This window comes from Heterocephalus glaber, unplaced genomic scaffold, assembly GCF_053883595.1.
Source record: "Heterocephalus glaber isolate CG9 unplaced genomic scaffold, H.glaber_assembly_v1.0 deba00000621, whole genome shotgun sequence".
Classification (NCBI taxonomy): domain Eukaryota; kingdom Metazoa; phylum Chordata; class Mammalia; order Rodentia; family Bathyergidae; genus Heterocephalus; species Heterocephalus glaber.
In genome coordinates, this window is record NW_028258153.1 from 8,518,997 (window position 1) to 8,538,416 (window position 19,420).

The 19,420-nt window shown below is 41.9% G+C and overlaps 1 protein-coding gene across 5 annotated transcripts in view; it reads right to left on the minus strand.

Moving 5' to 3' along the window:
* Positions 1–364: 364 nt before the first annotated feature.
* Smarcal1 (SNF2 related chromatin remodeling annealing helicase 1) overlaps positions 365–19,420 on the minus strand; it is an 89,304-nt gene continuing 70,248 nt past the window's right edge. For all 5 annotated transcript variants that reach the window (XM_087206139.1, XM_087206140.1, XM_004864617.3 and 2 more), the window contains exons 13-18: positions 15,945–16,015; positions 12,795–12,897; positions 7,568–7,750; positions 6,237–6,337; positions 5,100–5,196; positions 365–1,078 (exon numbers count right to left, since the gene is read on the minus strand). In XM_087206139.1, coding sequence (XP_087062265.1) covers positions 839–1,078; positions 5,100–5,196; positions 6,237–6,337; positions 7,568–7,750; positions 12,795–12,897; positions 15,945–16,015 — 795 coding nt within the window. In that variant the 3' untranslated portion in view covers positions 365–838. The remainder of the gene's footprint in view (positions 1,079–5,099; positions 5,197–6,236; positions 6,338–7,567; positions 7,751–12,794; positions 12,898–15,944; positions 16,016–19,420) is intronic.

Below are 19,420 nucleotides of genomic sequence, written 5' to 3' on the forward strand. Positions count from 1 at the left end.
AAGGTCTGGGGATGTAAGTCAATGGATAGCACCTGCTTAGCACTTGTGGGACTCGGGGCTCAATCCCCAGCAGTAGTAGTGTGTATGCACACGCACACACACACTTATATGTTGAAATTGAAATTATATTGAGTATACTGGGTTAAATGTATTATCAATTTTCTCTTATTTTTCCTTTAAAAAACATTCTGTTAGAAAAGTTACAATCACATATGTGGCCTGCAGTACTCTGCAATTAGACCTCACTGCTCCACACCAGCAGGTGGCGCACTGTGGACACTGTGCAGTGCCCAGTGAGCTAAGAAGTTTTCACATTTCACATTTTTTTAAATAAATCGAAAGAACGGCTTGTGACACATGAAAATTAAAGAAATTCAAATTTTATTGTCCATAAATAGAATTTTACTGGAAGAGAACACTTAAAATTATTGTTTCTCCTGTTGTATAAGCTCTGCAAAGGCACAGGTTTCTTGTCACTGTTGTTCAGCAAGTTATTGCCAGTACCTAGGACAGTACCTGGAATATACTAGGTGCTCTGTAAATACTTACAGTCATTAAATTTTTAAAATCTAGATGTTGGGGTAGTGTAAGAATCACCTCATTATTTAAAGGTTATGAGTTATTACAAGCCACTATCCCCTCTCTAAGCCAGAAAAGCTAAGGTTAGTTCAGACACAGAGCAAGCTCCTACCTAGTCAAGGGAAAGAAAATGCAGTTCCCTGCTGAACTTGGAGACACAGGTACTGCTGCACCACAAGAGGAACATAGGCTTTTATAAACAAAATATCTTACTTTATTTTAATAAATTCTGTGATTTAAAAAAAAAATTTGTCCCCTCTTAGAAGGGAGAGGTAAAGCTGTCCCAATTATCAAAAAATTCAAATCTTCTTTTCGTTGGTGGACTGGCTGACAAACTGCTTTCATCCAATGTGTCTCCCAGGTCACAGGAACTACTTCCTGAGGTTCCTGAAGCACTTCCTGGGTCAAAGGACTCTGCTGCCTCTAGGAGCTCCATGTCAGTTCCATCTTCCTCAAAGGACTTCTGGAATAGGTCATAGATCATCTGCTGCTTTGGGTCCTTCATCAGAGAAAGAAAAGAAAAGATAAGGAAGAATCCAAACTCCAGCACAGAACTCCTCCACTGTGGCTAGTGGGAAAGCTCTAAGGTAAGAATGAGTACATTTTATGCCATCAGGGAGCTACACGATGACACAAACAGACCATCTTGGTAAACCACTAATAGCTTCCTGCTTTAGCATTCAGCATCTTCTCTGCTGCTCACTGGGTTAGAAATGAAAACAAATGTGTGAAAGCAACAAAGCAGAAGTTCTCACACTATAATTCATGCTGGAAATGTTTGCTCCCTTCAAACTTTCCAAATCACCATTTCAGTACTGAATTAGCACGTAAAGCCTTTCTAAACAGCATCTAAATAATTTTTAAACAGCATCTAAAGCCTTTCTAAACCAAAGCATTAGTTAAGCTATAAATTAAATACATAAATTTATAAAATTTTTAAATTTATAAATATATAAATTAAATAATTTTTAAATAGCATCTAAAGCCTTTCTAAACTAAAGCATTGGTTAAGCTATAATTTGACCTCTGACTGTGTCAAGCCATGGACTGCAACTTATTTTCAGAGTAGATATCTCTTCCTGTTTCTAATGACCTCAAAGCTACAAATTACCAAAACGCCCATCTACTGCATCTATCCATTGTTGACAATGGTCTAGTGTTAAAACAAGGCACAGTAATGACACCCATGACAACTCACAGGCTCACTGTCACTTCTGCTGATCTCTCCTAACTCTAAATTTCCAACCTTCCCCAGAAAGCTAGTCATCATATTACAGTAATATACATTTACCCATGTTTATAGCAGCACAAATCACTACAGCCAAACCATGGAAGCAGCCTACATGTCTATCAGCAGATGAATGGATAAAGAAAATATGGTATATCTACACAATGGAGTACTACTCAGCCATAAAGAAGGATACATCTGAGTGATCTGTAAGAAAATGGATGGACCTGAGACCATGATACTGTGAAATAAGTCACAGGTTAAACATCATGTTTTCTTAATATGACCGACATAATTTAAAGAGAAAAATAAGACATGTTAAGAAACAGGAAGACAGACTCTAGGAGACAGGAAAGGGATCTTCAGTAGGAGAGAAAGGGGAGGGTGGGAAAGGGGCAAAGGGGAGTGTAAAAATAATCAAGATGCAATGTGTGTATATCTCTCAATCCCCCAAGTTGAATATAATCACTATGTATGTCACAAACATATACTAATAAAAATTTTTTTTAAAAAATTCCCAACCCTGACCTCTTTTATTCGAGGTACATCTGCAACATCTCCACTAACATCCCATAGCTCCATAAAACTAAGCTATCTGAAATCAAAATGGTCTCTTCATCCCCCCATCTTCCAGCTCTCTCAGCCGCCTCGCCCAAAACCACAACACATCCTGAATCCCAGGCTGATGCAAGTGTGTTTCCCCTGTTCTCTCCTATCAAGTGACACACCTGTTAGGCAACTGCTCTACCACTGATCTACATGCCCAGCCCTTAAGTCACTCCTGTCTTGGGCTACATCACTTGGTACCTACAGGGAACTGCAATGGTTCAGCTCTTCTATCCCAGGCTTCTCTTATCACCATTGGCCCCCAGGTCTTACTCTGCCTGATTTTCTCCCAGGCCATCCTTTAACACAATTTTCCCTGTCCTGTCAATGGACTCCACTGTGTCTACTTCTAAAATTGCTTCCCTGGCTTTGCAGGGCTTCTATAATTAGGTCTCAATCTGAAAGGCCACTATTCTTCATTGTTTCTTCACAGAATCCCCCACACTGGTAAAGTAAGGTTCCTTGATAACTGGGAGCATGTAGCGCAAGAACTTCAAATTAGTCCATTAATCTCCACCCAACATCTCCTGGCCTTTCAGGATCTCAGCCTTTTGCCAGTGATATTAAAGACCACTAAGGTCAAAACACTATCCACGAGTCCTTCTGAAGGATACACTCGTCAGCCTCTTTCTGAACAGGTGCAGTCAAGAAATGCCGCCTCGCAAAGCAGCCATTCCAAGGAGAAAACCTGTTAATGTGCATTTGATTACGATGGTGGCCAGACTATAAGCAAACTGGGAGCATGCATAATTAACCAAAGCAAGTTCCAAGATCAGATTAGTATTTCATTTCCCCTCTCAGAAGGAAGGTTTAGTAAGACGTAACCTTTTTTGCTTTTGTCTCCTGTGAAGAGGGCAACGTTTTCATTTTCTAGTTGTTAATGAAATTTTTAGTCCTATCTTAGTAAGAATAGTTATTAATCACAATAAATATTGATAAGTTTCATTTACATTATCTTGTACTTTAGGCAGAAATTCATAATTCAGAGTAACTGAGGGTAAGGTGAGGATAAGAAAATGAGTTCAAATGAGGATTCTTTAGAGATAAAGCTCTTCCTTCTCAAAGGACATATAAGAACCTATGTTCTATTAGAATATTCACCATTCAAGTGAATTAGAATTCTTTCAAAAGCTTAAAAATAAGACTGTTTTAAACTGTCCATAGTGGTATGTACCTGTTGTCCTAGTACTCTGGGAGGCTGAGGCAGGAGGATAGCAAGTTTGAGCCCAGCCTGAGCAACTTAGTGACTTAGTGAGACCCTGCCTCAAGTTTAAAAATAGAAAAAGGGCTTGGGGATGTAGCTCAGTGCTAAAGCCCTGGGTTCCAGCCCAGAGCCCCCTGCCTACAAAAGGTTGTTTTAAATTTGGCTTACTTTTTTTTGGTTTACTTTTTTATCTAAAAGGATAATTTATAGTTGACATTTAAAAATCTAATCACTCTATCAAAAAAAAGAAAACAAAGATACAAATACAAAAGAAAAAGAAAGAAAGAAAAAAACCTGATCTCTGACTCTTACTGTCCCAATAATTACATTAGAGAAAAAAGATTTAGTTGCTAAGTAAATGTAAATGAATGACAGAATCCTCAGACTTTCGGTCTTAAGAGTCACCTACAGGATGTTGCTGATTTAACTCCATTTCCGAGGCTCAGCAATTCCACAGGAAGAAAAGGTGCCCTGGCACCCTAATAAGCCACACTGAGGCCACCTTCCGGCGTGAGGCTCAGAGCTGCCCACACGCTCTGGTTAGGAACAGCTGCCCCACAAGTCACCCTCCGGGAGGCAGTTCCGCCCAAGCTTTCGCCTTCCCTGTCCACCACCTAACTGGAGAAAGCAGACATGGCTTTGGAAGTCTCAGAGCCCCTTGCTGGATGGCGTCTCACTGAAATGGAGGAGCAAGGGACCATGACAGCAAGTGGGCCAGAGTGTGCAGCCAGGGCAGGCATGGCGGCCCCAGGGCTATCCTCTCCAGAGGTGACCAACAGCCCCCTCAGCACCTCTGACAAAGCACACTTGTACACGGACAGATGTTCACTGGCCGCTTACGCTACTTGATAATGAGGGGCTGATGTCAGAGAAGGAATGTTGGGCTGACAGAGAAGACGTCTGTCTTCAGCTGCGTTCATGAGCTCTGTGACCTTGCACAAGTCCTATTTTCTCCCTTTCTTTCTTGTGGTAATGGAGAGTGAACCCAGAGGCCCTGAGCTACATCCCCAGTCCTTTTTATTTTGAGACAAGGTCTCACTAAGTTGTTCAGGCTGGCCCGAACGTATGATCCTCCAGCCTCAGCCTCCAAGGAGCTGGGGTTATAGGTATGCACTACCTATTTCTGCACTGCCCTATTTTTAATATTCCCCATTCTGTACTGGAGACAAGTTCCGTGGTAGTTCAACAATCCAACAGTCAACACAGGGAGTTTTCCATCGGTTTCTGAGGGCCTGATGGAAGAGGCGCATTTAGAAGGCAGGTTTCTGAGACTACAGGGCATGTGAGCAGTAGGAGTTAACATGACTGTTCCCCATAAAGAGATGCACACATGGGTTGAATGAAAATGATCACAAGTCCATTGCACTGGGGCTGGGGGAGGTTCCTGGAGTGATTCGTACCTTCCCACTCAGGACCCAAGGGCTCGGCAGACAGCTTGATTCCCCCCTCTGCGCCCCAAGCAGAAGCCATGTGCTGTGTTACCTTGTAGAGGTAATTAGTAGCTTCTGTCATTTCTGAGAAATTGGTCTCAGAAAGCCCGGCTTCCCCTAGAACTTTAATCTTCTCTTGAATCAGAGGCCTGTGGGGGAGAAATGAGCTGCATGAATATAATCGGTGCAGAAACAGCAGATTGATGAAAATGAGGCCACCTTCCTCATTCCTATGGGACTGTGATATGTTTAGTGCTTCACATCCTTGCATCTCTCAAGGCACAAACATCCATCCTGAAGTATTTGGCCACTCTTAATTGAAACCAATCTCCAGTTTAGGGCTTTATAATGGCAGGTTCAAAATTCTAATGGAAGATGTGTGGGAAATAAATGCTGTCTCATTACAGTAAAATTTTGAACCTGGTGATGTCATAAGCTGCCCAGGGAACAGAGGTAAGTGGAGGTGACCCACGTGTACTGCAAAGGTCAGGCCAAGTCATAAGGCTGATCATGACGCCAAGTAGTGGACACTACTGAGATAATCAAGACACTTAATACTGGGAAGGGGAAACAGCATTTCGGGAATTTTTGCTTAGTTGACAGACACAGATTCCATGGTAGAAATGTGATCCCAGCTGTGCTGATGATGGTCCAGGGTTGGCAACTTTCTCTGTGTCAGTGGCCCTGTAAGATGTGGCCTATCGTACCACGCATCATAAAAGGGCAAAGGAGGCTGTCCCCACTCTAGCAAGGGACTTCATGATGGGAAAAAGGGTGTTTCATCACAACTAGCTCTTAATTAGTTCTTCCCCAGGTGTGCCTGGGGAAAGAAAAAACCCATCTTTGCATTCTCCAATTTGGCACATGAACAGCAAAATATGTGCTCATATGCAAAACTGTCACACCGGGATTTTTATTCACATGACATTCCGCCTAACTGGGTTTGTGTATGTTTACCTGAGCATAATGGGGGGCAAAATACACCCACACCATGAAAGGAGTCACCTCCCCTTATTCCTAAAGATTGCCTCCTGTAGCCTGCAAGCCTGGAGAATGCTAGTGACGGAGGCCAAACATGATGAAAGCAAGGGGCATTAAATGGGTCTCCGTGTGGATCCCGGAAGATCTCAGCAAAAGGGGAAGCCCATCCTTGCTCAGCTCCACATCCAGACCACCCAGCCAGGCCTACCAAAGGTAGTCATCAGCGGTGCCTCTCGCCACCAGGTAGTGAATGCCCACGGAGCTTGTCTGTCCGATGCGGTGCACTCGGTCCTCAGCTTGGATCAGCACCTGCATGTCCATGGGTCAGGACAGTAAGGTGAAGACCTAGACAGCCCAGGCCACCACAGCAGGTGGCTTCTTCCCCCCAAGTCCCACCTCAACCCTTCCTCCTCAAAGCATCTCACTGTGTCTCAGACCTGCAGAGAACCAAGGATATCCTTGCTCGGGAATCCAGCATCTGCAGCAGGCCATCTGTGAGTGGCCCCCTGGTGCTGAACAGTGTGAGATGCTATGAGTGGGGAGGATGCAGAGGATCTGCCATCAGGCTCTGTGCTGAGAGGCAAATAATGGAAACCTAGCACATTTCTGTTCTTGTGTCTGGGAAATAAAGTTACCTTCCAAATACTCGAAATGTCGCACCCATGATTGAGGGGGTGTGGTGTTTCATATGGTGGTGAGCCCCATGATACACATCTAATATTGACAGCACTGTTTTTATTATGGACCATTCCAATCTTTTTTTTTTTTTTTTGTGGTACCGGGAATCAAACTCAGGCCCTTGTGCTTTCCAGGCAGGTGGTGGCACCACTAAGCTAAATCCCCAGCTCGCGACCATTCCAATCTTGAAGTCTACCCATTATTAGACTAGTCACTGATGTATGGCAGGTAACAGCTATACCACATCAGAATATCAAAGGGGACGTAATTTTTTTCTGAAGTTTAGAAGAAATTTTATGAGTTCAAACAAATATCTTTTATCTGCTGCCTTCAACTGATTATAGTGGGGGCACATAGTGACATTCAAGGAGCACCCAGCATTGTCATTCTGCATGAGGGCCTCTTGGCTAAAGCAGCTCACAGAGATAGTTGATAAAAGGGCCCTGGGCTAGAAAGCCTGAGGCCTGGGCTGCAACCTGGTGCTCCTGCCTGCATCCCCTGGGTACAGCTTCAGTCCTGGCTCATCATTTAGACCCTCTGTTCCCAGTTTCCTCCTAGGACAGATGAAGCCTAAGACTCCTTCTTCAAACTCTGCTCTTCCACTGCGAAAATGGAGTCAATAATGTTCCCAGTCACTGTGAAGACCTAGCAGCCAACAGACATGCAGTGATTAAAGGAAGTGAAAACATGTGAAAATATAAGCAGAGTGATGCGGGTGAATGGAAAGACAGAAGAAAATGAACCTGGCCTTAGGGAAACCTCACAGAACCAAGTCCTTCCCAAGTGCCCCTGGCCCCTCAGTACCCCCTCCCCCCCAACATGAGCATGCCCAGGGCGAATCCAGTCTACTGAGCTCCTTACCCCTGGGTTCCAAAACAGCTCGGCAAACACCACCAAGTCAGCTGAGGAAAAAGTGAGGCCCATGTTGGCAGCGGTGATGGATAGCACTGCCACCGAGTGCCTCTCGGACAGCTGGAACTGCTGGCACAGGGCCTCTCTGTCTGCTGACAGGGTGGAACCATCAATGCGGATGTGGGGCACGTGCTGTGGGGACAAAGGAAACCAACGTGGGCTGTTGAGCAAGGTGCACCAACCACAGATCCAAGGACAAGCCACAATGCTGCTCAGCTCTCTGCTCTCAGGGCTCTCTTCTTCTTAAATCAAAATTGTACTGAGACAATTGTATCCTCACACACCACTGTATGACATAATAGAGATATGTGCATGGTGCCAGTCTCACTCCATGGAAACATTCTGGAAAACTACAGTATATCATGACCAGGAGGCTGACTTTCATAAAATCCACTGATCTTCAAATATTCCATTATGTGGGTATTTTCTATACATTTTATCACTCATCTGGGTTTTCACATACTCTCCTCCATAGTCAAGATACCAAACAGTTCCAACATCACAAGGATCCTTTTGCAGCCCTTTGGAACCCTTCCTTTTCCCAGTCTTTAACTTCTGGCAGCCACTAATGTGTCTTGCACTTCTACAATATCTCATTTCATGAAAGCTATATAAATGCAATCATTTAATATGCAACTTCCTTGGGATGGATTTTATTTACTCAGCATCATTCTCTGAAGATTCACCCACCCTGCTGCCTACATCAGCAGTGTATTCTTTATTGCTGTAGGGTAGTATTCCATGGTGCACATGTACCATAGTCTCACCTCTCACCTGATGGACATCCATCTCACCTGATGGTCTGTTGCAACTTGGGACTATCACAAACTGCTCAGGTCACCTGTGTTCAGGTTCTTGCGTGAATATAATTTTCATTTCTCTGATTTAAATGCCCATCAGTCAACTGGTAGGCTGTGTTAATTCATGTTAACAACATATTTACTTCAGCTGTTTTCTCTTAAGAGGTACTTATTTATTTTTTAAAATGACAAACACCATAAGGAAAACAGAAATATTAGTAGTACTACCAAGTTATTTTTCTCTGTCTCTCCTCTCAATGTGTATGCCATATCTTTTAAATAAAAAGTCTTAGCTGGGAGTGGGGGCACACATCTGTAATCTCAGCCCTCTGGAGGCTGAGGCAGGAGGATCACCTTAAATTCGAGGCCAGGCTGGGCTACCTAGTGAGTTCAAGGCAAGATTGGAGTACAAAGCACTAGTAATTAAAACCGAATCATGCAGATTCAAGAGGTGGTGGCCTGATGGGCAGAACAGAATGAGCAGTCCTTCTGTATGAATGAAAACAAATATATAATCAAGGAACCATCACAAGTCAAGTTTAATTTATTCAACACACAAAGTTCAGACGGTTGGCTAGGTAGTTGAGGCAGGGGATTTACCTCACATTTACCTCACTGTTTATAAAACAAATGATTGATAAACACATACCCAGTGATGGGGAATAGCTTTCTAAGCATAAAAACAATTATAAAGGAAAAATTGCTTTATTATCTAAAAATATGGATTCACTCTGTCACACACATACACAGTGTTTAAGTCATGGTTGTTTTGTGCATTTGGTACATTTTTGCAGGACAATGTGGCATTATCTTAATATATACACGCACTTTTTTTCAATTTTACACTGCTAGGAATTTATGCTAAGAAAATGATCAGCGTACTGCGGAATGACCTACGGACAAAGATATTAGTCTTGCTATTTATAATATGAACAATTAAAAACTTAAATGTACATGAACAAATGTCCCATGAAATAAATTATTGTCCATATAACCATAAAAGATCAACCAAGTCAGTGATTCCTAATGTTTGGGGGATTATTGGACCCTCTAAGAATCCAAGGAAGCTCTAAAATTGAAGTTCTTGGTATCTGGTTGGCATCTATTGGTATGGGAAAATGTCTATAATCTACTATTAAAAAGCTATATGTATAATAATTTTTAAAAATTGTCACGTGGAGAAAAAAAAAAGCCTGGATTCAATACATTAAAATATCAATGCTGGGGGGCCGAGGATTTAGCTTAGTGGTGCCGCAAGGTCCTGGGTTTGATTCCCAGTACCAAAAAAAAAAAAAATTAATGTTGATTATTTGTAAGTTATCTACATTATCTTCTTTAGTTTTTCTGGATTTTTGCAATGAATTTATAATATTTTTATAGTTGGAAAAATTAAGATTTTCTAAACAAAGGAGCACTGGAAAACAAAAAAATTAATATAAGGAAATAAGCTGGGCAAAATAATAGCAACCTATATGAAATACAAATAGTGGCAATTACATGTGAAAATACCACTAACTCCTGGCAGAAGTAAAAAAATAGGCAAACTGTATGAACAGTTCATCAAAGAAGTTAATACCAATGACTAATTAAAAGATAGGAAAAATTTACTGTGATACTGGGGACTGAACCCAGGGCCTTCACACTGAGATACATTCCCAACCCTTTACTGATTTTTTATTTTGAGACAGGGTCTCACCATGTTGCTAAAAATTGTCCAGGCTGGACTTGAACTTGTGATCTTCCCGTGTCAGCCTATCAGAGTTCTGGGATTACAAGCATGTGCCACCACAGCCAGCTTACAACAGATATTAGTATCTGGAGAGACAAATTTTCCAATACCTCTCCGTTTTTTCAACATTGCCTTAGCTATTTCTCCTGCTTATTTTTTGAGATGTTCATTACAATAACAGTATTAAGATTTCATTTAAACAAATCCAGTTGGAGCTTTTATTAGAAGTGAATTAAACTTACAAATTAATTTGGGAAGGACTGGCATTTTTACACTTTTTACCCCTTTCCCAGAGTAGCATGCCTGAAGTTTTCCCAAATCCTCATTAGTTTCCATAATATTTTGGGAGAGATTATTTATCTTGTTGTGAACTTCATCTTCTCCCATTACATGAACTAATCAGTTATGGCTAGTATATTTGAAAAAAGGAATTTATTTTAATATATTTGTTTGGAACCCAACTATCCTACTAAACTCATGCATTCTAAGAGTTTTCCAATCATCTCTGGTTTCTTGTTTTTCCCCAGGGATTACAGGCTTTAATTATATGTGCCCACTTTCTGCATCATTTTGCATGCAAAAATTAAACCCAAGTAGATTAAAAATCTACCTCTACAATTTTCAGATGAAAAATGCAAGAGAAATATAAGAGAAAACCTTCATAACTTTACAAAGGAAAAGATTTCTTAAATCAAGCACAAAAAGCACAAACCAATCAGGAAAAAAAGTAATGAACGTAAAACATAATTCCTGTACTCCCAGCAGTCAGGGAGGCTGAGGCAGGAGGATCCCAAGTTTGAACCTCGCATGGGTAACAGTGATTTATCAAAACCCTGTCTTAAAATAAAAAATAAAAAAGGAAAGGGGGCTGGGAAAGTAACTCAATGTTAAGGTCCTAGGTTCAATCCCCAGCACTGTTTAAAAAAAAAAAAAAGAATGAAAATAAAAATGCTAAACTCCTATTCGGCAGAAACTTAAAGTGAAAAAATAAATGATTTATAAGTGATTAACAGCCAGAATTTATAAAGAATTTTTCTAAATCATTAAGAAAAAGCCTCACAGAAAAACAGGTAAAGGGGGCCGGGGATTTAGCTCAGTGGTTTCGCCACCTGTTGCTCAAGTGCAAGGACCCGAGTTCGATCCCTGGTACCAAAAAAAAAAAAAAAAAAAGAAAAACAGGTAAACAATACAAAACAAAATCCTCAGAGAAGACAGCAAAAATGGCTAATAATTAGATAAAAAGGTATTTTACTAGTAGTCACAGAAATGCAAGTTAAAGCAAGAATGAAATGAAATTTCATTTCATTGGATTCACAAAAGTAAAATGAAAGATAAAACCAAATGTGAATGAGCATGTGGCATAGCTGTGCTTCTTACACACTGCTGGTGGGATCACAAATTTGAATAACCACCCTGGACAGTCAAATTGAAGATAAGTCTATCCAACAATCATACAATCAATATTGTCCCTGGACATCACAAGGCATATAGAAACGCAGACACAATCCTAGGTACATATTCAAAAATACCCACACAATAGCAGAAACTTTAAATAAAATTGAATGTCCATCAGCTGGAGAATGGATAAACTGCAACATAGCTGATAAACTGTGACACTCACCCAATGAGATAGTATTAAGCAGCGAGAGTGAATGAGCTACACATTATTTATTGTATTGAAAAATACCAAAAACAATGTTGAGCAAAATAGCAAATTGCAGGATACTTACACTGTGCTACCATTTATGGAATTTTAAAATAATATATACAAAAGGAGACTGCATATTCTGTAAGGACATAGACTTTCAGAGTAAAGTATGACAATATGGAGGGGAAGGATACACAGTAACCTAAGGGTAATGATATGATCACTGGGGACGAAGAAATGGAAATAAAATTAGAATACTGAGGGGGCCTCAATATCTGATTACTGACGAATAAACCTTAAGGGCGGGAGATATAAAACAGCAGTAGAACATGTGCCTACCATGTTTGAGGCTTTGGGTTTGGTCCCCACGATGCAAGGATAAATAAATAAAAGTAAACTTTAAATAGAGTGCGACTTTAAACATTACCTAAGTATAAAAAATGGAGGAAGACAAAGGGAAATCATGGTCCTAAGCTTACCTAAAACACTTACAATGTGTTTAGCTTTAATGAACATCCTTAGAAAATCTATTTTTGCTCTTTGATGAGAGCCATAAAACTCTGCATGGAGTATGCACATAGTGATGTGGAAATAATAAAGGCACCTGGATAGTTAGAAAGGGGAAAAAAAGAAAAGAAAAAAGGAAGACATTCACATAAATACTTATCTCCCCAGCAGTTTTTGCTATTCCCTCTCTGGCCACTTTCGAAACTATGCAGGAAAATGAAAGACACTGGGAGATGCTCCTACAGCAAGACTCCTGCGATCTCTGTACAGAGCACAGAGGAAGTTAAAGTGACACAGCCGGGGAAATCTTCTGACCCCACTGTGGTTCTACAAGCAAGAACTCTTCTTTACAAAGGCTTCAGTGAGGTTCAGTGAAGGCTTCAGGAAACTATAACCTTACATCTTTGCTTGCACCTGACCTAAACCTGCTCAGAGCATCTTGACACAGCAATAAAAGTCAGAACTCTATGTTGAATTTCAAAGGGAGCTTACCTTTCTTTCCAGTTCCTTGGTAATTGCATCCAGAACCACCTTATGGTGTGCAAACACTAGAAACTTCTCTCTTCCACTTTCCAGGAGGTCCAGGATATATTCACTGTATTTGACAATGATAACAAAATAGGTTAAATATATACTCTTCCAATTGAGGTTAATTATTGAGAACTGACCAACATTTGCGGCAGATTCCTTGAAAGTGTCTCCCCCCTCCCCCAGCCCATCCACTCCCTTCTCTGAGAGCTGACCTGTCTCCTTTTCCCTCACACCAGGTCATGTGAACACAAGCAAACTGAGGAGCTGTGAGGAAGCTATCTTTTGCCATGTACAGAAAGAGTTCTGTACTTTTTAGTCATCTGACATACACAAATAAATAGAAGTATGTTTTATGTGACTCTGCATGCTACTGAAACATTCTTATTAACTGAGGTCACAGAAGATAATTAACAGTTTTCACTTTAGCTGCTCCTATTACTACACTCTGCAATTCAAAACTGAAGTGTCTGTGTAGACCTGAAACACCCAAGTAGGGGTTTAAGGCATTTTTTTTTTTGGTACCGGGGATTGAACTCGGGTCATTGAGCTTGCTAGGCAGGCTGCGAAACCACTGAGCTAAATCCCTGGCCCAAGGCATTCTCGACAGCACACAAATTTCTGGAAACTCGGTACTGAGATATAAATAATTATATTACAGATATTCAGGGAAGGCTCTCCACTGCCCTGCTACTCAGATCTCAGACAACAGAGCCCGCAATCAAGTCAGTGGTGACTGAATTCTTCTTCAAGACAAAGGAATATGGTGGGGGGTTATCTTGTTTGCTTGGTCTTCCTTTAATTTAGTTCTCCATCTACTATTTTCTAACTTATCTTCAAATCCTGGGCCTTATAGGAAGACAACTACTCCCTGGAGTATAGGGTAAGGAGTATTCATCCAGTCAGGAGACCCTTGCTGGCTTCCTCCTGGATCAGCACCCTGCATAGCAGTGGTGGCGAGCCTTTGGCGCAGGTGCTGCAGTGGGCTGTTTATATCATCGAAAGCTCTAAAAGGTTCGCCATCACTGCTGTAGAGGGTTCACAACCCCAAAGAAGAGGTAAGCCTGCAGAAACAAGTGCTGCTCATGGCCATGAGGAAGCGAGCTCCCTCAGATACAGGCACACTTGCCCAGCCTGAGGTCATCATCCCCAGACACAGCTTTCCTTAGAGAAGGACAAATCACAAAGCTTCCTGTCACAGGCAAGTGTTGGAAAGAGAAATGGACTGTCCTCTAAACCTCTAAAAAATATTTTCAAACAACATTGCAACTGACCAAGGTAACAGACTCGAGTTCAACTCATGAACTACTGTACTAAAAGAATCTAATTATTGTGAGACATAAAGTTCACCATGATACAAGTAAAAAAGTTTACTGCTAAAGCATCAAAAGTCATAGGGCCACAAAATTAACCTGGTGAGCTCATAAAAACCTCCATCCCCAATTTTGTAACACCTCTTTCTCCTTCACATCTGATAGTGCTTTACTGTTCTACCCACTAAAAGTTCCTCAGTTACCAGTCTGGAAATATATGCTTAACACAATAACCTTGGCTGTTCTACTGAAAGATGCCCATTCAAATGAAAACAAACAGCAACGAAGAAGGGCAGCTAATAGAGGAAATTGAGGTTCTTGGGATTTACAGTCTAATTTTCCCTTAACTAGATGTGTGACTCAGAGAGATTTTTATGAGATTTATTCAGTGACTGCATTTTTAAAATGGTGCCCAAGTGACTTACTCTACTGAATTCACAAAGATGCTATGAATGTGAAATGAGTTAATAGAGGTAAAAATTGCTTGGAAACCATAAAGCACTACATCATTTATCATAGAATTTAGAAAAAGTATGGTATGGCCAAAGTTTATTATGAGGTAAGAAAATGGGTAGACTTAAAATTCTAAGGGAAATGGGTAGCTATGTGCCCAGCATCCGAAGACAAGAGGGACCCACAGACCCCGAGATGCAGAGGTCCAGGCTGAGGGACAGGGCCAGAGCTCATGCTTGGCCATCTGCCACTCAGCAGCACGTGAGAAATGTGTTGGTGGTGGCAATTTACTGAGAGAGAATTTTCCAGGCCATAAACACCACATCTGGAGCTCATGAGTCCCTTAACAGTAACATAAATGAAAAGGGCAGTGCCCAGAGGGTGAAGGAGAGCTGGCCGACAGTCAGCAGGCTTCCCAGGGGGAGCGTGGGTTTGACTGAGGCAGGGACTTTCTCACAGTTAAGGGTCAGGAGGGACCGAGGTGGGCTACAGGATCCAGGGGCTGCGGGAGAGGGCGGTGCAGGCTGTGTGTTTCTCAATTTCTCCACACATCTTAGTCCCCACAGCCAGTCTGGCACACTCAACCCACACAAAATCCATCTTCATTGTAATTTAATCACTGGGACCATTATCCTGCCAGAGCCTCCCCTGAATGTTAAACAATAAAAAAATCAGGCAGGCAAACTGCACGTCAGTAGAATTGCCTCAAGTTTCAACCGCAGTGATACCTGAACATGAGTGGGTTTTTCTTTCTTTAAGAAAGGCAGACAATTTAGATTTTTCTAAGTCAGTGAATAATTCTAAGAATAGAAATGTTCACTTCAGCTTTAGTTTATAAGGCAGAAAGAGAACTAGATGTGACAGTGGCCATTCACCCACATCTTCTAAACAAACTTTGAGCTTTGTATGCTTATTTAGGTAGGTAACAGCTGAAACCCACAGTCTTTGGAAAAGACTAGAGTAACCCCATAGAACAGCCTCTCCAATGTTTTCCCTAAAGGCAAGTGGTCACAATTCTCCTAGCAAGATGGAAACTCTCCTTTCAGGTGTGGGTCTAGCCCACCCTCCTGTTAAGTCGCAGCATTCCCAGCCCCTGGGGTTCAGACCAGCTCTCTCTGGGCTGTAAGCACAGCTTGGCAGCAGCTCTGGTTACAGGCAGTTTAGGTCTCGTGGGTGGAAAGACCATGGTGCCTGAAACTTATTTTCAATGCAGCTATGATTCTATTCTCTGATTGCTTCTTAGAGAGCAGTAAAGCCATTCTGGCAAACTAAGTTAATAACCATTTTGTTTTATTTTTTAAAGATGGAAAAGAGAGAAAATTCAGGTCAATGCTTGGTGACTACTTACATGACACATGGGATTTTAGCTTCAGCTGTTCTGTTGAAGAAGACAATGAGGGCCTCTTTCTGCTGCTCTTTCTGTGGAAAGAGAAGTCGAGTGTAAAGACTCACTCTGAAGATCTGGGACAAGCTGACCTAACTGTCACTACCCTGAGCTGTACTGATTTTGGTACCGGTCAGAGTCAGGGGACCCAGGCACTGACACTGAGTCACCTGCTCACTTTGGCCACATCAGAGGAACGGCTTCGGCTCTGTTTTTTCCCCAGAGTCTGCATTCTAGCGAACTCTGTCATTCTTTGAGAACAGTGGTAAGAATCTAGTGAGACAAGTGATATGCAAGCTCATTTGTTTTTGTTTTTTTGAGACAGGGTTTTGTTACACACTCCAAGCTGGCCTTGGCCTCACTAGGTTGCTCAGGCTGGCCTCAAACTTGCAAGCCTCCTGCCTCAGCTTCCCAAGTGCTGGGATTACAGGTGTGCTCCACCACACCCAGCTCTTTGGGAAGGCATTTCAGGTGGAGCTTCACCACACACATACCAAACCCATGTAACCAGCTAAAATGCAACTTGACTGCACACATCTATTTACCTCAGCCTGGAGACAACTTACACTTGACCTCAGCCTGTGGGACTTTTGTCTCCCGTTTTTCTTCAATCAAGTAGTGTCTGTGCCCAACTAACCAAGCTCACCTCTTTTCAAACCTTACTGCATCAATTCCATTTGCCTCAACTACTTTATTCTACTGTCACTTCCAAACCATTCACTGAACTAGGAAACTGTTAATCTAAACATCTAAATTAATCCAAATAAAGAAGGCTAACACAGGAGATCCCAGGCAGGGTCCCAGTACTAAGAGATAACATTTCTGATCACTCTGCTCCCCCACATACACTCCTCCTACCATCACTGGTAGGGACTGCTACAGTCTGAGTATGTCCCTCCAAACTTTATGCACTCAAATTTAATCTCCAGTACAGTGGCATGTCAGGAGGTGATTATGTCAGGAGGACTCACGAATGGGATTAGTGCCTGCGTGAAAGAGGCCTGAGAGAGAGACCCCACCCCTTCCACGTGAGAAGACGGCTGTCTGTGAGGAAGTGGGCCCTCAGCTGACACCAATCTGCTAGCCCTTGATCTTAGACTTCCTAGCCTCCAGAACCATGAGCAATAATTTTCTATTGTTTATAAACTCCCAGGTCTATAAATTAAGTTTATAAATTTAAGATATTTTGTTACAGTAGCATGAATGGACTAAGAACGATGGCCAGCCACCTTCTTCCACTATGGAACATAGTTTACAGATTGTTACAGCTTGTATGTAAATGTCCCCCCAAAGACACATGCAGTCATAGGTGAGAAGTTTTTTTTTTTGGTACCAGGGATCAAACTCGGGACCTTGTGCTTTTGAGGCAGGCGGCAGAACCACTGAGCTAAATCCCCAGCCCCTGTAGATGAGAAGTTTTAAAAGGGGCTAGATTAGGGTGTGTGAATGTGAATTAAGGGTGTGACACTGGGATTAAGGGGGTGAGTAGTGGAAGCCCCACTTTGGACATGGGCGGCATCAATCAATAGGCTTGCAGCCTGGATGGAACACAAAGGGAGAGAAAGAAGGCGGCTGCCACTGCTGCTTGCTGTTTTGCTGTCTCCTACCTGCTTTGCCATGAGTTATTTGTCCTCTGTCATGCTTCTCTGCCATGCTGCCCTGCTTCAGAGCCAGCCAACTATGGACTGAAACCTCTACAAACTGTGAACTGAAATAAACCTTTCTTTTTTGAACTCTCGGTGTTAGGTATTTTGTCCTAGCAACAAGAAAAGTAATTAAAACACAGATGCAGCAACCTTTTTGTGCCTGGGACCTGTGAGACCACTGAGTAACATGTGACAAGGAAGTGACTCAACAGTGATGACACCTATAGCCCTAAACTTGTCATTCCTGGGTTCTCCATAGTTCAGGAAAGCAGTCACAGCAGATTGTACCTGATGTTACTGACATCACAGACAGTGAAAAGCTGCACAGTCAAAACAGCATCTTGGCTTTGAATGGTGTCTCTCCCCTAGGACTTCACAGGAAAGAGGATCCTGGGGACCCACAGCAATTTGCAGCGGCACTGCCTGGGTAGTAACAGATCCTTCTGACGCAATAGCCCAGCTTAACAGGTCCAACCTCCTGAGAGCTGGTGTGAAGGCCACACCACAACACTGTTCTAGCTTCTCTCTAGGCAACAAGCCCAGCTCACACACTCCACAAAGCCATCCTTGGGCTTCTAAGGGTGCCCAAGGCAGGTGACGCCCTCTGACTTGTTGTGAGGTCCCTGGGAGGCTGTGCCAGAGGGACAGAGCAGGCTCACTGGTGACTTCCCACAGCAAGTCTGTTTGGTCAGACCACCCGGCCATCCCATTTACCCCTCCACCAGCACACATCACTGCAGGCTTCCTCATGAGAATGGGAGAGGGCAAAGCAAAGAGATGCTCAGAGAATGGTAAAAGTGCTTCTAGAACCCTCACCCCAAGATGGAGCATCTGCTGTGGATGAGGGGGCAAAGTCACAAACACTTTCATCACCTGACTGGGACAGTACACTGGGCTGACCTTTTGGAATGACATGGCAGTAATGTACCAAAAGCCCTTCTTCAGTAATGTGCTGAAACAGTGTAATCCAGGAACTTACTCCTTAAAATTCATCATATGATAGGAGCGGGCTGGCAGAGTTGGGGCTCCTGACGGAACTCTAATGAATCACTGATTGACCAGCACCCTTTTACCACTTGGAATGAGTTATCAGAAATGGGCATAGTGCTTTTAGATCCAACATGTAACAGATGGATGTTACTCTGTGCTGATATATGATATGATATAATATGATATAATCAGATATGATATAACATGTATAATTATATGTATTATATCATATATCACATATATGATATAATATAATATATGATATAACCAGATGTACACAAATTCATTATAAACTATTTTTTCAGTGTGGTATTACTCAGAATAGTGAGTGACTAAAAATAAAGGTTCCTAGAGCAAAGTGTGCTGATGCACACCTGTAATCCCAGCAATCAGGAGGTTGAGGAAGGAGGATTGCAAGTTCGAGGCTAGCCTGGACTACATAGCCAGACCCTGTCTCAAAAAAACAAACAAAAAAGTTTTTTTTTTAACTAAAAAAAAATAAAACACTTAACAATATGGAAAAGTCTTCATGGCACAATTTTGTAATCTATTTTCTTCCCCATTTGATATATTATTGTATGACTTAAATTGTACTTTTAAAAATATGTATTGTTGGGCCGGGGATTTAGCTCAGTGGTTCTGCTGCCTGCCTCGCAAGCACAAGGTCCCGAGTTCAATTCCCAGTACCAAAAAAAACCCAAAAAACAAAACTACAAACCAAAAAATATGTATTGCTTATTATATATATAAAAGTTTTATAAATAAACATTTATTTGATACAGGCACATATATTTTATATAAAAT